The sequence below is a fragment of the Rhipicephalus microplus genome, chromosome 6 (assembly GCF_043290135.1).
Source record: "Rhipicephalus microplus isolate Deutch F79 chromosome 6, USDA_Rmic, whole genome shotgun sequence".
Lineage (NCBI taxonomy): Eukaryota > Metazoa > Arthropoda > Arachnida > Ixodida > Ixodidae > Rhipicephalus > Rhipicephalus microplus.
In genome coordinates, this window is record NC_134705.1 from 12,939,201 (window position 1) to 12,963,164 (window position 23,964).

General features: G+C 44.8%; 1 protein-coding gene across 3 annotated transcripts in view; it reads left to right on the forward strand.

The window, feature by feature from the left end:
- Window positions 1-23,964, forward strand: part of Asator (tau-tubulin kinase asator) — a 396,184-nt gene that overhangs the window by 168,798 nt on the left and 203,422 nt on the right. For all 3 annotated transcript variants that reach the window (XM_075865820.1, XM_075865818.1, XM_075865819.1), the window contains exon 2: window positions 13,022-13,154. In XM_075865820.1, coding sequence (XP_075721935.1) covers window positions 13,022-13,154 — 133 coding nt within the window. The remainder of the gene's footprint in view (window positions 1-13,021; window positions 13,155-23,964) is intronic.

Sequence of the window (23,964 nt, forward strand, 5' to 3'; positions counted from 1 at the left end):
AACAAAGCGAGGGCGAAATTTTAAAAACAGAAAAGTTGGTTGCTGCGTTTTTTATTTCAGTAGAGGGCATTTCAGGATGAAAATAACTCGTCAAAAAGAGTATTCCTGAGTTGACCTCTACTTAAATGTGCCTAGATGTTGAGGTGACTCAAGGATAGCTGTAACACAAAGGCACATGTCGATCACTATATGCCCCAATCAATCACCCACAATGAAAAAAAGTATCTTGCCCCCGATAAGATGGCGGGTTCCTGGATTGACTTTCGTGGCGTATCCACAGTCCAACTCAGCAGTTTTTGAAATAATCCTCAAGTCTCCTAAGACGAATGAGACAAAATAAATTAACAATGCTATCTGAACCTTATATCACTCAGTTTATGTGATACAGAGTCAATGCATGGTTACTCACCCATCCAGAGCTTCGTCCACTCATCATGACTCACACCGTAGATATCCTTGCTTTTTTTCCTGTGTTACGAGTGGCTGTTTATTAGTGTAAAGAGAAGGTGCTCGCAGAGCTCTCTCCCCGCACGTCATTGGGACGATACCGTGGCACGTAAAGCACGAACCTGCAGCGATGATGGCCGCTGCTGGAAAAAAGCTTGGGCATCGCGTGACGATCTTCGTGCCTGTGGCGATGAAGTGAGGTTGCACGAATCGTGTAGTTCGTGCTACCTGGCTGATTATACCGAGCCTGTGTGGTTCGGTAGCCACTGCCGAGTGGTCATTCCGAGGCGAACGCTTCTGGCGGCAGAACCGTGAGGCCGGACTGCGCGTCTCACATGGGTCGCGTGCGGGTACGAGCGCTTGGCACTGTGGATAACGCACACTTCTTCCGAATCGACTACAGCTACAGGTGAGTTTTCGTGCTGCTTGCATGCTGGAGCAGAGATCACGCTGGCAAAATTTATTATTTGTTAGCAGTCGTTCACTGAATGAAAGTGTCACCAAAGCCTGGCCCCACAGGATGTTAAAAATACAATTCGCACAGTTTAATAATAACATGCGGAATTTCCTGTCCCACAAGCACGATATGATGATGAGATACGTCGTAGTGGAGAACTGTGGGAATTTCGACCGTCTGCTGTTTTTGCACTGCCTTCGCACAGGACCCGGGCCATTTCACCTTCATCAAAATGAAATCGCGGTGGCCAGGACGGAACTTGCGACCTTCGGCGGCGGACTTCGAACAGTTTGTGTAGCTACTGGACTCTAATGGAAGAGATTGCTCTGGAAAGTCGTGGCCTGATTTCTTTTTGCGTAGATTCGCCATCTCGTCGCGCGTAAATGTGACCATCTTCAGAGGCCCAAGTTTAATCAGCAATACAGACGTCACATGATGCTAAGCCATTTTGTGGGCCATGTATGCGGCACGAAGTTTCGTATAATTCGTGAGGGCCTGCAACGACTGGAGTTGTATAGCACAGTGATGAGGTACAAAGTGTCGACATCTTGGTATATGGCAAAGGTGACGGTATGTATGGTGTTTTGGGCAGACGAGCTAGATAATTTCCGTCAGCGGAGGCTTGACCTTGTCTGTTGGAATCTGTACATTAACCTATTGGACGTTCTAACGCGTGTGGTATATTTCGAACATTCATAAGATTTAGGTCAATCAACAATTTTCTTGTACGAAGTCTTGTTTGGTGAATTTACTTGATGCATGAAGGCCTTTCATAGCTCTGCCGAACGAGGTGAAAGAACTGAAGTTGATGGATTATGCTCAAGTCTTCACCGTATTCTTTTATTCATATCTTTTTTTTTCTTTTCCTTGACTCGTTGACTTGAAAGGTGCGCGCCAGCTAAAACATAAATGCCGTACCTGCCACCTATTCGCATAACCAGTGAATCAGAAACTTTTGTGATCGTGTACAAATCATACACACAATAATTGTACTCGTAGAAAGCTTTCGACACTGCTACACAGTATCGAAGAATAAGTGGGAAAGACCAAGGTCTCGTTTTTCTTGTCAGACAAAAATTTAGGAAGAACTGACAGAGAATTGTGCTATTCAAAGTATACAAAGTGTTATTGAAGAAAATTACTTCTAATAACATCCCATATCTTTTCCCTGTCATAATTATCTGTCGCTTCTCCTTGACACTCGTTGAAGTACTTTTCTGTCAATCTCTGCAACATCCAGTCTGAGCACTGATTCAAGGACTTTGTGGCTTTCCTACTGCAAACCATTGCCGTACTCCGTGACATTGTTGTTGTGTGCAGTAACGCCAATGTCCGGAAGGTACAGGAACTTCAGCGCATACTGCACCTTGGCTAAATGCACTGTGAAACACGGATTCTTCCAGAGAAGTAAATTGTTTCACCTCAAAGAATAAATTGAATGCAGGGTATAGCTTCTATACCATTGAACAATGCCACTCGTTTCACTCGTATACTTGTAATGGAAGTCAAAGGCGCAAGTCAGCGTCGTTCTCATGCCTATAACAAGCGTGAAACGTGTGTTCTTTCTTACGTTACCCATAACAGGCTCATCGTATGCATGCCAAATGTAGTCTTTATCACTCAGTGATAAAAATCCACAGCAAAATTAGTTGCATACGCAACCATAGAATGTTTATGGCGACGCTGCAGCCGCATGGAAACTTATTTTAACTACAAAAGTTGGGTGTGTTGGTAATGAATAAACTGCCCTATTAACAACCATAATGTGCATTAGCCCGTCATTCTCTCTCTGGTCCTGTGTCAAATATATATTTGTGTTACATGATCTGTTAATCAATAACAAACTTTTAAAAAATCAAGTGTTTTCATTTCGTCACCTTAAAAGTGGCACTGCGGTCATCATCAAACGGTAAACGAATGAAATGACATGACTACCTTGGCCCCCCTTATAAGTTGTTGTGATAGTAGCACGTGCACGATACGCCAACATAAGCATGTGAACTCCAAGCATGTTGGCGTTCACGGGAAATCTCCTTGGATGGGTCGTCCAGTCGTTGCATAAGCGTTTAGGCATTGTAGTTGCGCGCCGTCTATTTCTGTCCGTTTTTCTTCTGGTACAGAGCTGGCTCCGAAATAGCAGCAGCAGGCCCCCCTTTCAAGAACGCCCGGAACCCCACCCGCGTGTCTCGGGCAATTTCCGCGAAGGGCGAACGATCGTTCTTGCGTACCACCGGCATGCCTCAGTTAACTTGTCAACAGACTATCCGATCTTGCCATATGTGCTACCACGTATTGTCGTTGAGCTACGTGAAAGAAAGCACTCTGGTTTGTGTACAAGGCATTGGAACTCCAGTTTCTTCCTGAAGCACTATGGTCGGGCGTAAATGGCGCTGCCAAGAGCAACCTCCTTCTCACGCGGTGCATTCTACCGTTCAGCCTGGTAACTGTTAGACCACGTTAACACCAACCATTCAAAAGCACGTTTTGCTACTTACTTTTTCAACAAGCACACAAATTTATTAGAGCACCACTCTCCGTACAATCTTTTTCAGCGTGAAAACATATCCCAACTATACGTTGCCGCCTTCCTCTGAGTTGCGATTCTTCTAATGACTAGCATTCCGAATTGAACTACTCAATTACATAGTTTAAATTAAGCAAGCAATATTTGTGGGCTCAACAATAAACGATATGTTTAGATATACGCTCGTGTAATTTCAAAAAAAAGACCGGAGAGGCATTCATTTTTGTAAAATTGCCGATCTTCTTACGGCTCTAACGCGCTGGCTTATGCGATATAGCTGGGGGGTGCGGAAAGGGGGAGGGGGGAGATGTTGACAGATCTGAAAGGCAATAAACTTTGTATACAGTCATTCCACACAAAACGTCGAGGCCATTTCGGGGACCATCTCGAATGTTCTTGAAAAATTGCACTGAGTAATTGCGCCGAAAACAGTGAATGCCTACAATAATTCTGACAGAAAAAAAATTCGGCCAAGTGTCGTTTGAGGGTTGCTTTTAAAGAACTTACTCTGGAAGCATCATTTTCTTATTAATTACAAAATTAGGTTCACCTGCCAAGCAACGGTGTTTCTAGGGAGTTCGAAGCTTAACAACAGTTTTTACACAATGAATTTTATCATTACTTTTCAGTTTTAGAGAAGGAAAAAGTTGTCCATGATTCCCATTTGGCCATACCGCAGTTTACTTGTTCAGGTTGCTCACTGCCGTCAACGACGAGCTCTGAAATATATTTTTTTACTTGAAGAGACGGATGAAATTATAAAACAACTCTTATAAGAACAGCTATTTGATTAGGGCAGCGGTCTCAAACTTGCATCGACTGGCGGGTGAGAAAATTTATTCCTGCTATGAATGAAGCCAGAAGATGCTTTTAAACTTCTTGGTTGTGCCACCCGGTGTTACTATCATTTTCGTGATAGGTCTCTTTCCTGTCTTTGCTCCAAGAATGCATGCAAAGATTTGCCTCGCAAGGAACGCGGTAACTCTGAAACAGAGAAACGGAAAAATAGGGAGAAAATGAAAGAAAAATAGACTAAAAGGGAGACAGAGACAAAAAAGAAGAATAAATAAGGAAAGCAGAGTCCAGAATAAAAAAGAGAGGTACAAAAGACACAGAGAGGAAGGAATAATTGGGGTGGAGAGGAAAGACAAGAAAAAGATGAAAGGTAGAGAGAAAGCGCATGAAGCAAGCGCACTATGTGCCCAAAGTGGATGGTCTCATTATTCCATGTAGCCGCGGGCTTTCGCCATATCCCGCGTGCGTGAACCACGGTTCTCTCATTGTTCAGATCTGGTTCTAATAACTTGGCCTCCCACTGCTCCTCGGTTAGTGTAGTGATTCCAAGGCTTTGTCTGCAGCCCTGTAGCACATGGCATAGCGTGTCCGGGACAACACAGTGTTTTCAGATAAGAAATACAAAGAAAGAAACAAGAGCAAGTCCACACGACCTTCAATGCCATGAGATACTTTTTAAAGCTTTTCACAAAGAACCGTCCTTAGTACTTTAGTCACTGCTATACTTCAGCCTTCAGCGAAAAATACTTTTGAAGTATATACCTGCTTGCTTCCGTTTAAATATTTGGGATTTTTTAGCGTGTTTTAGAAGCCCGCGCAGGGTTTCTTTGTTAAAGCTTGCAAGTATTTGTTTCAAATCAGACGTTGTCCAACTCTCGAAGCTATTTCAAACATTCAGAAGTTACCAGTCTAGAGCTGCTTTGAAAACGGTAGCCCTAAAGTTTAAAAGCTACTCGAGCAGTAATGTATTTCTATTCGTAATCAATTCAGGTCTACAATTCCCTTTTCGCGCACTCCTAGAAGATAGCAGCTCAAATAAAATTGGAGTACTTTTGGTATGTGTTTCTGAAACCACCTTACCGACAACGTTAAGGCGACTGCTTACAGTTTCCATTAATACGATGCATACCCAATTGCACTGTTTAATGAAACTGCTATGAGAATTTTTGTTCCTGTATACTCTGCGCGCGCTCAGACTAGTTTACTTTTGCCGTAATCGTCGCTTTAACATGGCAGTAAACTCACGTGGTTGGCACTCGCGATGCGCTGAATTGCATACAACAAAGGACACACGGAGGACACACACGAGCGCTCGTGTGTCGTATCTGAGCCTCCGTGTGTATTTTTTCGTGTGCAACTTAGAGCATCAAGAGTGCCAACCATTTGCCACAAACTATAGCCCCTGAGCTGGCCCTTCACATGACATGTGAAGGGCCAGCGTAGAGACTATGGTTGTTTCACAGTCATCTTTCAGAAAACCATTCAACAATGTTTTTTCGCAGCTATCTTCGAGAAGACAAGACGGACCGAATTCATCTGAACGATCTATTTAATAAGGTCATTCATTGGTGGGATAAGTGACAGATGTCAGTTAATTTTGAAAAGGCCATTCTTATGAAAGTTTCTAACAAGCATAACCGCCTTCATTTCGCACGTTCAGTGTATAATATTTTCATGCAGGAAGTACAATACTTCAAGCACCTTGCATGGTCTTTGGATTGCGCGTGACCCATCTGGGCGAGACATATAAAAACTGTAGTGAGCACATGTAGTTTTTTATCTTAAACAAGCTCTCAAGCTTTCCACTCCCACCATGCGCCTTTCTGCATTCAAGGCAATTGTTCAACCTACTCTAGGTTATGCACCAATAATTTGGTATTCATACACTAAAACTAATATCAACAAAATAGAAAAAAAACTTGTGAGAGAGCTGTTACATTTATTTATAACAGTTTCGGCCGTACTTCAATTTTATGCTTATTAGCAGAAGCCAGTCTCTGAACTCCTACAAAAAAGAACACTGTATTGTGGTTGAAATATTTGTTTCAATTAGTTAAAGGTCACTTTAATATAGACTTATCGCACCAATTTAAATTTCGGCTATATACGCCACAAGGCAGAGGCATGCATTCACATCGACTCAATTCACCTCCCGTAACAACACATTAAAGTATTCGTTTTTCTTCAGAAAAATTACCAAATAAAACATTCTTAATAATTATGTCGTTTCATAGTCATCTTCAAATATTTTCTCTACGCAGCTCCAGCAGTAACTGTATGTACTCTATTACATGTAGTAGTGCTGTTTATTTCAAGCACTGCTGTATTTATTCTACACTGGTGGTAATCTTGAATAAAATGCTTATTAAAATTTTTAAATACCCTTGTTCCTGTTTATGGCAACCTGTTTTTTTTTTCTTTTCTGAAAGCTTGTACATGACGTTCGTTTTATGTTTATTCTGTTGCCAATTCGTAAATCTGGCAAATGTAGACCCACTCTTTTAAAACCCTCTTTGAAGGTTGCAGTATTGATAGATAAACAAATCAATAATAAATAAATAAATAAAAAAATAAATATAAATGGGTGAACCGAAACACTGTCAATCGAAAATAAAAATCAATCACAGATTGAAACGAGAGGGAGGTTACAAAAGATGTGCCGAAACTATACATAGCCCTCGGTAACGTCGGGCATGCAAATGATGGTCAACAAAGAGAACGATTTTGCTAACAATTAAGCACTAATAAAGTTTTGTTGAATATCTTTTCAGAACAATTGTTCAATGCGCCAAAATATTTCCTGCTACGTGAATGCTTGTTCTATTGCATATGGCGTCGACACCAGTGGTGCGACTTTGCACATAAGTTAATCTGATCGTAGGTAAGCCAAATCTACGTCCACGCGATCTTTCATATCGCTGTGTGAAAGTCGCGATAAGCAAAGGAACTCAATTCGTGCATTCCTGAGACTTTTAAACAGAGCGCCGCGCAAAGCAAGCTTCGATAAGGACACTATGGCAGCATGGGACTTTGAGGAAAAGACGCGGCACGCATTCGAGTACACAGAACCTTGCGTCAGCGTTCTGGCAAACGTAGTTCACGGCACCAACACAGCTATAAAGAAAGAAAATATTTCTAGAAACAAAAGGTAACCTACGTTCACGCAGTTCTTTCTATCGAGATGGCGCGAGCACCGTCTGGTGACTCCACGAATAGGGACATTATATTCAACACTGGGCAGTATATTAAAGTAAATTAGTGACAGCAGTATCAGCTTGAGGAGAAGAGCTTAGCCGACGTTTATTCATTAGCCTGACGGCGTTCCTATAGCACTATCTCGTATCTAAGTTACACGGTACATTATTTACTCCGCAGGGGCGTCTGCGTAAGCAGGCGTTTGGTGTGTAGCGACACCACGGACTCGAGCTACCGGGGGCGGGGGGGGGGGGGTTGTATTCAGGAGACTAGAGACCTACTCCTCCATAGACCTAAGCATTGCATCTCCTTCGTTTCTACCCTTACTTTAATGAAAAATCATTATAATCATTACGGAAGTGACCATTTCCCGGTAGCTTTGGTTACAGCAACATCATGTGAATGTCCTTCGCGGGTACCCCAATGGCTCATCGAAAAAGGTCACTGAGAACAGTTTCCAAAAGATACTTTCCTAACCTGGGCTGACTTGGCTGCGTTAAGCATAGAGGCTGCTGTGGACTACTTCTCAGCTTTTTAATTCACCTTGCCACCAAATGTATTTCTCAAACAAGTCAAATATCTGGCAAATGACATGTCCCTCGGTGGAAAGACGAGTGTTGAAAAATGCGTGAAATACAAAACAAAGCATGGAGATTGCCTCGAGAATCACCGATGGCCGAAAATGCCACAAATTTTAAGACCATAAAATCCCGAGGCAGGAGGACGTGCAGGTAGGCAAGAAGAGAAAGTTGGCAAAATTTTTTATCTGACATCACTTAGAACACACATGAGGGTAAGGTCAGGAACAGAGTGAAAATGGTGGGAGGAAAAGAAGAATATGCGCTGCCTCTGGTGAACACATAAGGCGAGAGCTTGGAAGGCGAGGCAAATCACCTAGGAGCACACTTCGAGCAAGTTTCCAGCTCGTCACACTACTATCAAGAGTTCTAACGCCACAAGACAAGGGTGGAGAAGCAGAAACTAGATACCAAATATACAGAATACGAGGCATGTAACTAACCTTTCTCTTTAGCTGTACTACAGGCATCTCAAACCTGCTGCAGCAATTCTACCCCGGGATCAGATCGTGTGGTCTATGAAATGTTCAAGAACCTACCTTTAGAAATGCAAGAAAACCTTACCTCACCTTTACAATGTCATCTGTTTTTTTTTTTTGTGATATCACTTTGAGCTGGAAAGAGGCCACGGAATCAGAACAGACTAGGGCGAGCGCAAGCACGTGTATCAGTGTTTCTTCAGTAGCACTAAGTGAAAAATAGGTGTCTTTTTTGAGCTGTTGAAGTAGATAAACGTTTACCTCCTTCTTGGGGGGGAAAACGAGGGGGTGGAACCTTGAAGTGATAGTTGGTTACGCCTGCGCGTTTGTGTTCTCGTGCAATGAACGTTTTCTAATAAATGTTAAGTTGTAATTTAGCGTCTTTCCTGTCAAGTGCTTTTCCTTCTACCTTGTGCGCTCATATGTTTACACATTAACTTACATGTCCTTTATATATTTGATCAAGGCGAACGCAGACAAGAAGCACCCCTCCTATTCCACTAATAAGGATTTGTCAAGCTCGGCTCTGTTTCAAAACAGACCTTCGTTGAGGCACCCCTACTCAGTTCACCTGAAGGGTCTTGCTGAGAAGACTGGTGTGTCACTTGAACACAGCTTAATGGCTCCTGCGGCATACCTACCACCGTGGCAGTGGCGAATTCTAGATTGCGATGTGTCCTTCCTAGAAGTAACAAAACACGCGCCCATTGCCCACATCCACATATACTTCCAAAAACTTCAACACAATACACGTGTCCTGAGTTTTTTACAGATGTCTCTAAGTCTTCTGTGTCCTACGCTGCTGTCGGGACATCTTTTTCGGATGCTTGTAGGCCCGTGTGCTCAGATTTGGGTGCACGTTAAAGAACCCCCAGGTGGTCGAAATTTCCGGAGCCCTCCACTACAGCGTCTCTCATAATCATATGTTGGTTTTGGGACGTTAAACCGCTCATATCAATCAATCATTTTCAGATTGTGGCCCTCTGCATCTAAATACAAGTATATTCACAACGGAAGCCTATGCGATACTTGCGGCCGCTAAACACAATAAACAACTACAACTACAAAAAGCAGTTATTTACACGGACTCCCTAGGTGTGGTAAAAGCTCTGCAAACTCTTAAAAAACAAAAAAAAACTGTGCTCGTCGCACTTTACTCTACTTTATGCACACTCTACACACTCAAACAACATTTCGTAGTTTGCTGGGTGACAGGGCACCGTGAGATCCAAGGCAACGTGATGGCGGATCAGCTTGCTGCATCCGTCCACGAAAGCACTGCCACTACACTCATATCTATACCGGCCCTTGACCTTAAACCGTCTCTCATACGAAAGCTCAGGAATTACTGGCAGAGCAAGTGGGATAGGCACAGACGAAACAAATGTGTTATTAAGCCACACCTTGGTAATTGGCAGTCAGTATCGAAATCACGTCGTACGGAGGTAACACTAACAAGGCTCAGGATAGGGCACACATACATGAAAAACTCATACATTTTGTCCAGTGGGGATCCACCATTGTGTGACAAATGTGTTGAAGTACTAACAGTGCTTCACATTTTAATCCTGTGCGAACACTTGGACACTCTAAGCAAACAACACTTATCGTTACCCGAACGACAACAGGTACCACTTCATCCGGCTAAGTTTGTTGGTAAGGAACCACTTTTCACTCATAAATCTGTGTTGACTTTTTAAGAGATGTCCGCACTTTTAATGCAATATACCAAGGCATCGCGTGGCGCGACCTCTCAAGAGAGGTTGCTGCTGTGGTGGCTTCATTAAAAAGCACCTGTCTTGCACGCCTTGGACACAAGGGTACAGATGAGGCACTTGTGTCAAATGCCTCCACCATGCTTTATTATCAGAACCTTTCTCCATTCACTTTTACTATACATTTCACGTCACTGTCATGATTTTATTACTTCTATTTTTTACCCGCCCTATAGCGCGAGACATTTTAAGGGGCCCATATACAGCCACCCAACACATTCATTGTTCACATCTTGTCCTATGACCTGGCGCTCTTTAACCATCAAATGGCCCTTGTGCCAAAAAAAAAAAAAAACACCACACACATGGTGCATTATTGAATGTGTCTCGAGTACAAATACAGTTGCTCATTTTGCGAGACGTATCGCGATACGGATACACAATACCCAATGTGCATATAAGATGGTGTCTAAGATACATTAATTTTCGATACTGCCCACCACTGTAGAGATCGTTATGCTATACATGATTTGGCCTAGGTTAATATTGTTACGGGGAAGATTTATTTGGAGATAGCGGGTCTTGCTAACGCCGTACAGAGCATTGAGTATTGCAGGCCAGCGTGGAAACTCGATAGTCCAACCCACACCAAACACATTGTCGGCTTCCTCCTTTTGGGTGTTATTTCAGTGCTTGTGCCGGAACGACAGTTCCATACACGTATCAATATCCTCACCAAGTCTCTGGATGGTCCAGAGGAAGTAGATTTTTTAGGCGCGAGTGTGTGCTATAGATGGCTGTGGTATGCGTTATCTTGCCTGCATTGCGCGCAGCGATGACAGCCTGCCTCCCCCCTCCTTTTAAAGCGCCTTTGCCATATAGTTTACATGCATCAATGCGTTACATGTGCCCAGGTTTTGTTAGACATACCTACCCAATCATACTTATCTTGACAATGACTAAAATCTTCTGAATCGTAGAATTTTCGGTGATGTATCAACTCATATTAACCGCATAGGATGCCACGGAAATAAGTGTTTGGAAGCAGGGTCATTTCTGTAGTTTACCCGAACACAGCATTAATGATAACAGTAAGCGAGTAAATAATGTGAGTACCGTTTAAGGATAATATAAGTTTTATGTACAAAACCCACGATATGAGAGACGCCGCAGGGCTCAAGAAACTTCCGCCTTCTAATGTCATTTGAATAGCCTCAACCGCGGCGGGAATAGAAGCAGCCGAGCGGCACCGCGGCGGACACACGCAGGCAATTAAGGGTGCCTGACTGGATTCCTAGAGAAGGCAAACGCGCGAGGAGGACACAGAAACTTAGGAATAGTTGCGCAGCGCCACAAACAATGCACACGAACAGATTGAGCGCAAACTATCAACCGTTTCATTTACCAGGGAGTGTAACTTCAACAGGCTTCCCGAACTCAATTTCGTAGACGCACATACGCACACGAAGTGCTTACGTGCCTCAACCATAAAAAAAAGACATCTCTGCATCAAAGATTGATATTGAGGCGTCACCTACGTAGCTTCCACCTTCTGTTTTGATCCTCTCAAAACTGCCTGGCGTGTTCTTGCTACGTCCCAATATCTTAGGGTACAGTGAGTGGGCAAGTGAGCCATTACATAATTTTTGACGGACATCTGCTGTTCCCGTGCACGGCAGTTTCCCACAAAAGTTTGCCGCAGGAAAGCGCAATCTCATAATCTCCTTGCACATTCTACTGCACCACCGACTTGGCGTGCTTCTTGCCACAAAGGCGCTGCCCACCACACGAAATCTGTCATCACAACCGAGTGAGCTTTCTATATATGGGCAGAAAACACCTCTACAGCGGTTTCTTCAGAGGCCTTCGCCCTGCACTGGGCGCAGTGAAGCTGATGATGATGATAAATATGAACTAATAAAGTTAGTAATAGCGATGCGATATCGAGTCGATGCGAGTTCGATGACATCGGAAGTGCCGTGAGAGTGGCATTCGCCAGAGGCATTCAGCATCGCGCCGGCTGAGATGCCGCTTCCGCAACCTTCTGCGGCGACATTGCGAGCCACTCACAGGCCCGGCACTGTCGCCGCATCATTTGCCTTCCACCGCCATAGCGCTTACTGTGATGCTTTTCATTTTTACTCCGCAGAAAGGTGCCCCATGCACGACGATACCGTCGATTTGAATGGAGTGGCCACTCCATCTTCGCCGGGCGTAAATCTCAGCCACAACATTAATGATAGCTCACAGAAGCAAAAAGAATGTTATTTTGTAGTAATTGTGAATATTGTAGTAATTGTAGTAAGCGGTTGATATAAATAGGTTGCACGAAGAAAGCACGAAAAGACAGCTCGCTGCCAGCAGTTACCTTTTCTCCTCGTTACTTTACTGTCTTCGCGTTTACGTTATAGTTATGTTAAAACAACATTACCCATGCTTTGCTTAACTGGGTTTGTTTTTAATATGTTGTGTCTAGTGCAGGAAAAGGTGCCTCAAAAATTACCTTTTGTTCGCTCATCAATATTAGATCGAGCTTTTGGGCAGTCTTGTTCACTTGCACAATTTTCTTTAAGGTAGGGGTGCGTGGGTCGTAATTGTTTGTGTCACGCTGTGTTAATTTCACATATAAATGAATTAGATAGAGCTCGTAGAGTTGTTTTTAATGTCTCGTAATTACATCGTGTGAACCCGATATGAAGCGGCACCGTTTTCTTTTATAGTTTCGTGTAAGTAGCCTCTCACTTGTGCAACAAACGGCCGTAGAAAATTATTTCTCCCTCGTGCGTAGAGGAAAGCGAGTGTTAAAAGTGTGCGACCTCTCTCTGCTGCAGGTACAGCTATAATGGCGGCGGAAGTGCGTCGTGCGAGGAGGACGACAACAACAACCTGTCCAGCTACCGGATCACTATGACCAGCGAAGACCTCCTCCAGCCGGGACATGTCGTCAAAGAGCGGTGGAAAGTGGTCAGTCTTGTGGGCGTCATTTCGACATCTTTAGCGAGGGTGAACAACGGCAACGGAGACGTGCAAATTATTTGCTTGCGATAATTGCCTTGTTCTAACCTGATAGCGTTATGGAGCTCGTTTCACAGAAATTCTGGCATCTGTGTCAGTATATAGTTGAGAGCCAAGTGAGAAAGGAAAATAGGAGGAAAAGAACGGTAGGGAGGTTACCCAGCCTATAGGCAGCCGGTTTGCTACTCTGTGCATGGGAGGGAGATGGAGAGATGAAAAATAGAGAGCAGAGAGGGAAGAGCGATAAACACAGCACTTTCGACAGCACACCCGCGCACACTGAGTCAAAGGCGAAACTTGCCATCTTGTCTGTGACCTGAAAGCAAAAAAAAATACAGATAAAAACTTGATATTTTGGTTTGAAGTGAGAATTTAAACCAGGCGGTCTGTGTACCAACCAGTTGTTTTGCTACAGGGCCCCGTGATTGCTTGAAGCAGTCTTGGGAAAAAAGTCACAGCTTTGCCGCTTAGGTGAAGCAATGAAAGCGATAGCAACTGATTGGAAGGTTACGCGCAGATTGGCAAGCAGATCGAAACGTGCCCCGCGTTTCTTACGCGCAAATGACGCAAAAAACGTACTCAAAGGTACAGACGAGCGCGACTAAGCGTCTCGGTTGTTACTTTGCTGTACCTGAAAAACGCGCGCTTTTCACAAACGGAGGCTGTGCAACGATTGCAGTGACCTTTGTGTTCCCGGTAACAACAGAGTCATTGCGCTGAAAGCCAAAAGGTGGCCAAGACGTATAATCCTCCCCACTGCAAGATATGGACACGTGATCGAGCGTACACCTCCTTATTCTAGACGCGCGCGAAAGTACGCGTGAAAGGTGAGAGCCGCCACGCGCTCACTGCACCATCCTGCTGATAATGCTGAAAACACGACATCCCCCCCCCCCCCGAGATGCCCGTCAACAGTGCTAAGTGGTAGATATAAATAGGTTGCCATTTGAACTTTCAAAAAAGTACCCCTCGGTGGCTCAGTGTTTAACACCTCGCATTCACGACGCTGGTAGATACGTATACATATACTGTGCATGACATCGACGCCGACGCCGGTGGCGAAATCCCGCCGATAGTGTCCGCATAATTGCTATCGCAATAAAAAAGAACGAAAACCATTAGCCAACCACTCCATACAAAGGGTTAACCAGAGAAAGCTCAGACCAGTGGCTCTGGTGTTTAGAAGCGAGTTCAACCCGGCGTTGAGCTAAAGCCTTTCACAATTATTGTTTGTTTTCGAGGTCCTTGATGAGGTTAGAAAAATGTTCGGCTTGGGTTTGCCGGCGTGTTTATTTCACATGCCGCTCATTGTGCAGCGCATGATAACGCTCATGGAGGAGTGTGATGAGCAGTTAAATTCGTTTCGTAATGCTTTAATCACAGCGGTTATTCTCCAACCACAGGTGGTCTCAGCCAATGTGCCGCTGGGGAAACTCCCGCGCAAAGCAGGTGTTTGACCCGGCGAACTCGCTCTCGCAATCCTCACGTTCACGCTGTCGTACCCGCAACGACGCTCATTAGGCGCGGGTTGGTGCAAGCGTTCGACATCACGAGTTAACTCGGTGGCGTGGTTGGCAGGAACCGCCCGCCACCGGCGCTTTCCTTCTGATTTTAGCGCGGCTTAGAAGGCTGCTAAATCATCTATCTGTACGCAGTTTCGGACTACACTCGGCTTCCCGGCCTCCCAGGTTTTTCTGCCCGGGCTGCACCATCAGCCCGGAGCATGCGAGCTCTCTCACTGTCAGCGCTCTTCTAGAGTTGCGCGTAGTGAACCAATCCAGGAGGTTTCAGTAGAAACTGGTGCGTGCGTTCTCTGTGCTTCGGCTTCGACGTAAAAGGCGATGTCACTCACAACGCAGCGCACGTGCTTGGACGCTGAGAATGGCGTAACTCGTGGCACCAATGCCGAACAGTTTTAAATACGGAGCTCTCGCTCACTGGATTTTGTGCCAACCGATTGTGCCCTCGCGATCCCCGATGACAGCGCAGCTCTGGCCGACTGGGCTCGCCCTATGCCATATCCTGACGCTGATCTCCTACGATAGCGCAGCTGTGGCCGACTGGGCTCGCCCTATGGCATCTCCTGTCGCCGACAAGAACTCTCGTCTAGTGGTGCCCCATCCTCGAACTCCTACGAACATGTCCATCTGTCCTATCTTCTCTTTACTTCTGTCGCTCGCTGTCCCTGCACCTCACTCTCTCCTTCCTCTCTTTATATAAACCTTTAAATCCTATCCTTTTAATCCCTCCTTACCCCATCCCTTGTGAGCTACTGTTGAGGTGTTGCACTCTGATGCAGACAGTTACGGGGCTCACTTTTCTCTTCTTTTCTCTTGAACAACCACATAAATACGAAGCATTTCTCGGTCGCGCACAATATCACGCATCGTGTGTCGCCGTTGTCCACACCACCACTGCGGATGTTCACGCCTTGAATACCATGCTGCATGCTTGCGTCTCGTGCCAACTGTTTGCCCCCCCCCCCCCCATATCTCGCCTCGCGAGACCGACGCAGGCAGCGTCTGCTAGCAAAACTGACTGCTCGAGCTGCACAACTATTCACTGTCGACACCCCTATATGTAGGCATCGTATCCCACATCAGCGTCCCACCACTCGCTTAACGCAAGGTTTTTGCTTCATTCAATAAAGAAAAACTGTAAAAATGAGAGAACAATTAGGCATTCACAAACCATAAGGAATTACGCAACATTCACGGGATTCCCCCCCCCCCACCCCTTCTGCGGCGCATTTACTCGATTTCCCACCGTGGGAAGATGCAGCAGGCATTTTTTCATTTCTCCTAGCCATATACAGCTTTCTATGTAAAACGCTATACGAATGTCACGTATTTGTAGAAGTTTCATCATTGCATGTAATATTGTGCGGCAGAATGCATGGTATTGAACCAGATGCCTGAAAACAAGTGAACTGATGAACGAGTGGGGGGTTTAAAAACACCCCAGCCAATTACAGAGTGTGCATAAACTCAACTGCATGCAGCAGGAGTAGTGGATACATCGCCAGTTAGAAAAAAAAGAAAACAAATATGGCGTAGTGGGCACCTGGACACTGTTATACTCACGAGTCAATCCAGAATATTTTAAAATGGCAAATTTTACCCGCGGAGACGTTTATTTCCTTGCCTGAAGGCACGGGTCTGATTAGGTGGTCTTGAAGGCAAAGCTCAAGCGTCCTGAAAGTTTTGGATCCGACAACAATGGTTGGACTAAGGACCTTTGCTGTTACTGATTTACATTAATTATTCTGAAGATCCAACGTGCCTTGAGAATCTCTGTTATGCGAAGCATGCGATTGGAAGGTGAACGTGTTTTATGTCTTTATTGAGCAAGATGTTATGAAGTGGCGCTATATACACTCTAAGCCAAAAATGGCCAAAATGGGAGCAACGGCTGTTTTTACTCCTTCAGACCGACTGTTACTCTCCGAAAAGACCAAGCGGAACAAGATGGCCGACTTGTTCGAGAATGGGGGAGCAACTGTATTCATCTTAAGTTTGTAAGGGAGCAACGGAAGGAGGAACCGCTGTAAATGCTCTCGTCACGCAACGGTTACTCCCAGGCAGGACACCGCACACAAATATGCATGCCGCCCACATTGATATTCATGGGCCAGATTATTGTTTGTTCTGTGTGCCAAGCTTCACCAAACCAAAACAGTGATTTATTTTAGCATCCGTAGATAATAAGATAGCAGCGCTGGCTGAACACAGAAGGCCTGAGAATACAGTACGGCAAATACCTAACACACGCAGCAGCAGAATGGAGAGTTGGCACGTCAAAGCGGACCGAACGCCGAAACACGTGCAAAACAACAATAAAAAAAGCCTAGACACGCTGTTCGTCCGCGAAGTAAGGGCGTCAAAGTCGATCAAGCACCGAAACACGTGCATAAGGAGCCCCCCGCCCAGATATATCGGAGAAGAAAAAAAAAAAAAAGCGGACCCAGACGCGTTTCTCATCAGCCATACACTTAGTAGCACGCTTCACCGTGTAGTTTGAGGGCAGAATGACAAATTTGCGCCATCTGCGCCCGCACGAGAAGTGTGGCGCTAGCGTAGCAAACGATGTAAGTTACAAAGTAATTTTTATTCAGTGTTTATGTTGACTAGCACTAAATAAAAATTACACTCAACATTTTATATTTATTTATGAGTTTTAGTGTACCTCAGTTTTTTTTATAGGTGTATTAGGAAAACACACTGAAATTATTGCGCTGACGCCTGAGCTGCCACTGCTCGACGTTTTTTTTTTTTCTCGGCGCAACTTGGTTCGCGTTCGCACTACTTACTCATTTTCATATGGTCTGTGGTTGGCGAGCACATGGACGTGCGGACTTGTGAGCTATGTTTTGATCGTGTGTGTGTGTCGCAGATTTGCGTTTCTACTTATTCGTGATGAAGGTTAGTGTATATTTATCTTTATGGAGCGCGAAGTAGAGTTGGATTTTGCGGCTGGGTGGAACAAACACATCGTAAACACGTCTTCAGCTATCTGCAAGCCTGTTCGCTCGTCGGACAAAGGACTGTGCATGCATCAGCGTGCAGGTGAGTGGCATTTCCAGCAACATTTAATGCTCTTACAATACATTGTTGAGTGGTTGCGCTATTGAAAGAGAAATGATTTGCTCTTATTCACCGTATCCATTGCTAGCCGTATCGGACTAAATTACCTCTATTACCGCATGCATACCCTCTTGCTTCCCCTGTCACCACTGCAGTGCCAGTGTACTTTTGCAGTTAAAAGTTCATTTCCGCAACACTACCTCGCTTGAAAAAAACATTGGGGCGGGGTTGTAGCTGCATTCATACTGGCACTTTTCTACCATTGGCTTTATGTAATGTTAACGGCTGAGTGTTGGGGCCTTGGGCCGCATTTTTTAGAGATGTAAAGTGTATGTAAATCAGTAAGTAAACAAATCATTGTCGCCTCACTTCACTGGCATAGCCAGGCGGTTGCGCACAGAATTTTTTTAGGCCGGGCGTAGGGAGCCCAAATTGACGACCATATTCGCTTGCCCGGCCTATTCAGATAAGCGGACCCCCCCCCCCCCCTCCCCGCACGCCTTAAAAAAAAAAAAAATTCTGCCCACATCACTGCGTCACTTGCTTCACCTCTGCGCTGAACGTACTATTTTATAAGCGCACCATCAAGCGAGCAGTTTACATATTGACAGAACAATTGGAGGAGGAATGACCCAAATCTTTCAGATTTCTTTAGTGATACAAAACCTTAGCAAAACTGAATATTGTAAAAGACAATCATAAATGCTGTATGTTCTCGTTAGCGCTGTCATTATTCTGCATCATGAAATCTTTATGCGCTGTGAAAACTTGGCATGCCGTTGAAGTCACATATCGACGTTAATACCAATCGACGAAAATTTCGACAACCTCAATAACGCCGTTTGGGATTTGCCGCATGCACATAATTAGGCTGATTCCCACTTGGCTGTTCTTAACCTGACTTCACTGCTACCAAATGAAACAATATTTGATGCATGTCTTTTACTTTTTTTTCAGTGATATGACACAAATTTGGTTATACTGCAGATAAAGATGTTCCCAACGATGCTAAAGTACAGAAAGCAAGTGAATTTTGGTAAGTGCAGACTTTTTGTACTACGTATATAAAAGCATCGCTTTTTAGGGGCAAACTGTGCATGTGTTGGCCAGAGAATAGTTCATTATGCCACATGGTTACACTGGCACTGACAATTCGACATGGCTCCGCTGGCCCGTGTGTGTGCTCACACTGTTACCGTTAAGATAAAATGTTTATGTTTTCATTGCAGGGATTGCTGTTTGTACTAAAAAGCCAACTGCCAAGATTTGTTTATGCTGGTACTCCTAAAAGTATGCTTTCCCTATTTACATGGATTTTGGCTTGCACAAAGCATAACACTTGGGCCTAGATTCACAAAGCTGTCCATGTAACGTTTGGCCTTCATAACAGCGTTTCTTGACTTGCCTTTACCCTGTTTTCTGCAGATGTTTCGTGGGTTTAAAAGTGCCACAGCATGTTGACCTCCCACACTCTGAAATATTTGCGTTCAAAGTTCCGCAAGAGTGGGCTTAACTTTCTTGTGCACCTCTTTGCTAGTCCAAGATACTGAAGTGTTATGCTCTTACTAGAGGTGGCAGTGTTTCTAATGTTTGTATTTCCATCACATTGACCAAGTATGCGATCTTGGCTTGACTGGTAGCACATCCTCAACAAATGTCTTTGTGGCACATGTAGAAGGCAGTACAAAATAAATAGGCAGACATTCACACCGGGAGCTAACTTTTAATAATGCTTTTTTTTTTGGAAACCATGGTGTGCTTATTCCAATTCGTCTAACAAGCAGTAACCTGTTTGGCTGTGAACCAACAAGACGTTGAACTAATGAAAGCTTCACATCTTGTTGCTCTCAAATATATATGTATTGGCAAGCTATCTGTGACACTGTCAAACAAAGAATCAGAATATCTGTGCATGCCTTAAGATATATTGCTTCGTTTACATATCTCGTGGCTGTGACTCGTCAACCGAGTGAACGAATGCACCCTAGTTTTCTAAATTTAAAGCATTTTTTGAAGGTAGCACGGTCTACATTTATTTGTCTATAGTTTTGTCCAGCCGTTTGCGTCAGGTACAAAGAAATATACTGAAGATTATCATGTAGCCTCTGCAAATGGTTGCTTTCAAGCAGGCTTTGCATGCTTGGCTTGTGCCTACAGGTATTGCACAATTCAAGACGCAGCAGCGTATGATAGAACAGTAGAATCGAGAGCAACTATGTGCACGAGCTAAATAAGTATTTTAACATGAGCGGACAGTACGTGTTATTTGCCACACACATGACCTCATTTAGAATGCCCATTGGTGAATGGGCTCATAGAAATGTCACTCAGCTGTGTATAGGAAACAAGTTAACTGTACCTAAGGGTATCTTTAACTGCTACAAATATGCCTTGTTGAGGTGCTGCACATTTTCTTCCAGAATATTGCTGTCTGAGACATCATGTGAAGAGCGTCTACCACATCAGCATTTATATGGCTTGCCAAGTAACGTTTGGCCGAACCTTCCTTTTTTTCACATTTCGTTTTGCAGTAGACATCCTAGAATGTAAGCGCTGCTGCAGTGTGTGTGACTCATTGTTATGAATTGATTCTGGCATGTTTAACCTCACACTTCTATTTTTTTTCTTGCAGCAATGAGATGCTTCACATATGCCTGCGGTGACGTTCTGCTGCGCTAGCCTGATGGAAACACCAGCTGCGAAACTTGAGTTTTTCAGAATTGGAGAAGTTGCCCTTCTCTCACCAATGATGACACAGACTGCCCTATGCTAGAAATTCAAGATTGTTTTTCCACGGATGACGCAGAAAACCTTTGATGTATTATGGTGTTTGTTTAGTGCTGGCTGTGGTATGGCGAAGTCTACTTTTACGTGTGGTCACACGTCGCCTCATAAAAAGAACAATAAAGCATTTATTTTCCTTTCAATATTGTCCACTTTTTGTGTTAGAAGCACCCAAGCAGTGCTCTTCCAAGGAGCTCTCGCCATGTGTTAAGCGTGTGACAAGCATACTCGAGATAAATACTCATTTCCCCAAGGAGTAACTTGAAGTATGTGCAGTTGGTTTTCAGAGAGTAACTGCGAACACGTGGGAGGAACGGTAAAGAGTAACTGTTGCTCTTAGAAGAGTAACTGGTGGGAGTAATGGTTGGTCGGCAGGGAGCGACTGGTGGGAGTAACTGTTGGTCTGCAGGGAGGAACTGGAGGGAGTAACTGTTCATCCCCCGAAGGAGGAACTGAAAGGAGAGCAACGGTTCCTCCCTCTGCAGTTACTCCTTTTAGGAGAGTAATGGGAGTGGCAATGCAATTGCTCTCTGAAAGGAGCAACCCCTATACCCCTGTTGCTCCGTTTTGGCTTAGAGTGTATAGGCACAAATACCGTGGTTTGTAGGCACCGGAAATCCGGACAAAGATGCCGAGGCAAGAGAAGGATGAACTTAGTAAGAGAGGGTTTATCTACATTATTTACACTTCACGAGCTCTCTGCCCCGAAGCTCTACATCGAACAAGCACACCAAGCAGCCCGTGAGGGCTGATTTTCAACAGTTTCACTTGCCCAGACCCCTCAATCGGGGAAGAGATTCAGACTGCACTGTTCAATAAAAAGGTCCCACAGCACACACGAGAGTCATTATTCCGGTACCGCCCCCAACATACACATATACACAAAGTAAAGACGTATATGGTCCCGGCGATCCTGCCTCCTCCGGCAAATTATGCTTCCAGCGAGCGAGGTGAAACGAGTCTGTCATCTCGCCGCTCGGGCCGACCACCCATGCTTTGTCGAATGGCGGTCGCGGCCTATAGGCGCCTCCCAGGGACTAGTCCTTGACATCTGGTACTGATTTGAGGGTCGGCAGCTCATCAGTATGAGACGCAGAGCGTTGTGGTCCAATATTCGCAGTCGCGAAAGCTCAGCATTGTGGCTTTTACCGGGGCACGAAGACGCCATGTGTCGCATCTCTGTGCAGACCCCAAGGACAGCAGTGCTCTGCCGAGTACTTGCAGTGCCCTGTACAGGAAAACAGCTGGGCGTCTTCGCGCTGTTCCTTAACTCCACAAACTCAGGCGGCAGCTTTTCGTCTGTTCGGGCGCGGCAGAAGGGTGGCCCGCGAAACGCAACAGCTTGTGCATGGGTGGGAAACTCGCTACCTGAGGGTGACCTGCCGTGCAGGTTGCGCAAAGCGTCGTTGTTTGGTGACGTCCTCCGCCACTGCCGATTACGCAATACGGCCCTGTTCTTCAATCATCAATGAGCTTTTCCTTCTGGCAATACACAGAAATACACACGACCACAAGCACGGGAGAGCGTCCCATCCGCACTGAGACACATCGAGTCCGAAAATTGATGTCAAAACAACCTTTATTATACAAAAGCACACAGCAGCAATCACAGCGTTTCTCTGAGCTCTTTCTGAAACGCCTAATTGCAACACGATAATAACCTTCCTATTAAACTGCTCTCAAGAAAATTATCTGCCCAGTGATGCACTCTCCGTGTCATACCTGTGTGCCAGCATTAGAAATCTGCTGTAACCTACCAGGCCTCATGCTAAAAAATTAAGCATTTTGCTTCACGCTATCTTTTTGTCCCCAAAAGTTTGTGCCACCAAAGCTAGTCGCGAATTTCCTTCGAGCAGATGAAAAGATAACTGCCATGCTGCGCCTGCCTCAGGAACGTCCCCATTACACGTCCGCAAACGCACGCTATAGCACTACTGCGTGGATGAACTACTAATTAACTTTCCCCCTAAAACTACTCACTTGCTGGATTCCGTGCCGAACGGTTGTGCCCACGCGAGCTCCGACGACAGCGCAGCTCTGGCCGACCGGCTCACCCTCCGCCACCACCTGACGCCTTGAAGCTACCCCGTCTTCGAACTCCTTAGACCGTTTCTTCATCTTTCTCTATCTTATCTTTATTTCTGTATGTGGGTGTGCTTATCTCTATCCCTATCTCTTTCGATTCCTCCTTATCCCCTTCTCTCGTGAGCTACTATTGAGGTGTCGCACTCCGATGCAGACATTTGGGGGGCTCACTTTTACCTTTTTTTTCTCTCATTTAAAGGCCAACTCCTGTGATTTTTTTGACCATGTCAAAGGTAATGGGGTTTTTTTCTGTTTTTGAGACCCTCTTGTCACAAGCCCAATAACTGAAATGCTCATAAAATTCAAAAATTATTTTTGATGCGCAAAAATGTGCAAAAACGAAAGCAATACCTGACTAGGCGCACCTGTCTGCGTATGATGTACTGTTTGGTAAGAACCGGAGGCGGTATGGAGGTTCCGAGGGCGCGTAGTATGAAAACTGGGAACGCCAGACCAGCAAAGCACCGGCCAAACACCATAAAGCAAGGAAGAAATGTTTCCCATGCTATACCCGTGCCAAAGACCGGCTCTGTCGCTCTGTGGACGACAGCACAATAAACAAGATTGTGGACGAAGTAGCGATGGCATCGGCTGCGTCACATCAGTTGACATGCCAAAGATGACGTCACACGGACAGTGTTGCCAATCATTCTGGCAAGCGAGGTGAGCTTTTCGAGGCAATCTTTAAAATTCATTTTCAAACAGTCAACGCATCTCTCAAACCTGTAATTTAGCATAAAAGACGGAAATGTGCAAAGGAACGTACCCAGCGAATTTCATTAGGATTCATTTCATTTCATTTCATTTATTTACTTTCAGGGCCCGAGGGCATTACAGAAAGGAGTGGGGTTTCACAACTAAAACGCGCAACAATACATTCAAAGCACTTCTTGGTGGGTGATGACCTTGAAGTTATTTACATCTGTGATAGAGGCGATGGCGGCGGGAAGGTGGTTCCAGTCCCTGCTTGTTCGTGGAATGAAAGAGTCATTATAAAGATTAGTTCGACTAGATGGCACACCAACTTTTAAACCATGATCCAAACGGGATGAAATGTAGGGGGGGTTTGTGAAAAGCTGTTCTTTTAAAATGGGGTTGTGATGAAATATTTTGTGAAAAAGTTAAAGCCGAGAACATTTACGACGCAACGACAGATCAGGCAAGTTTAGCGACATCTTCATTGCAGTTACGCTAGAATGGCGGGAGTAGTTAGAAAATACAAAACGAGCTGCGCGGTTTTGAATCGATTCGAGGGCGAGGGTTAGAGTATGTTTGGAAGGATCCCAGATGGCGCATGCGTATTCTAA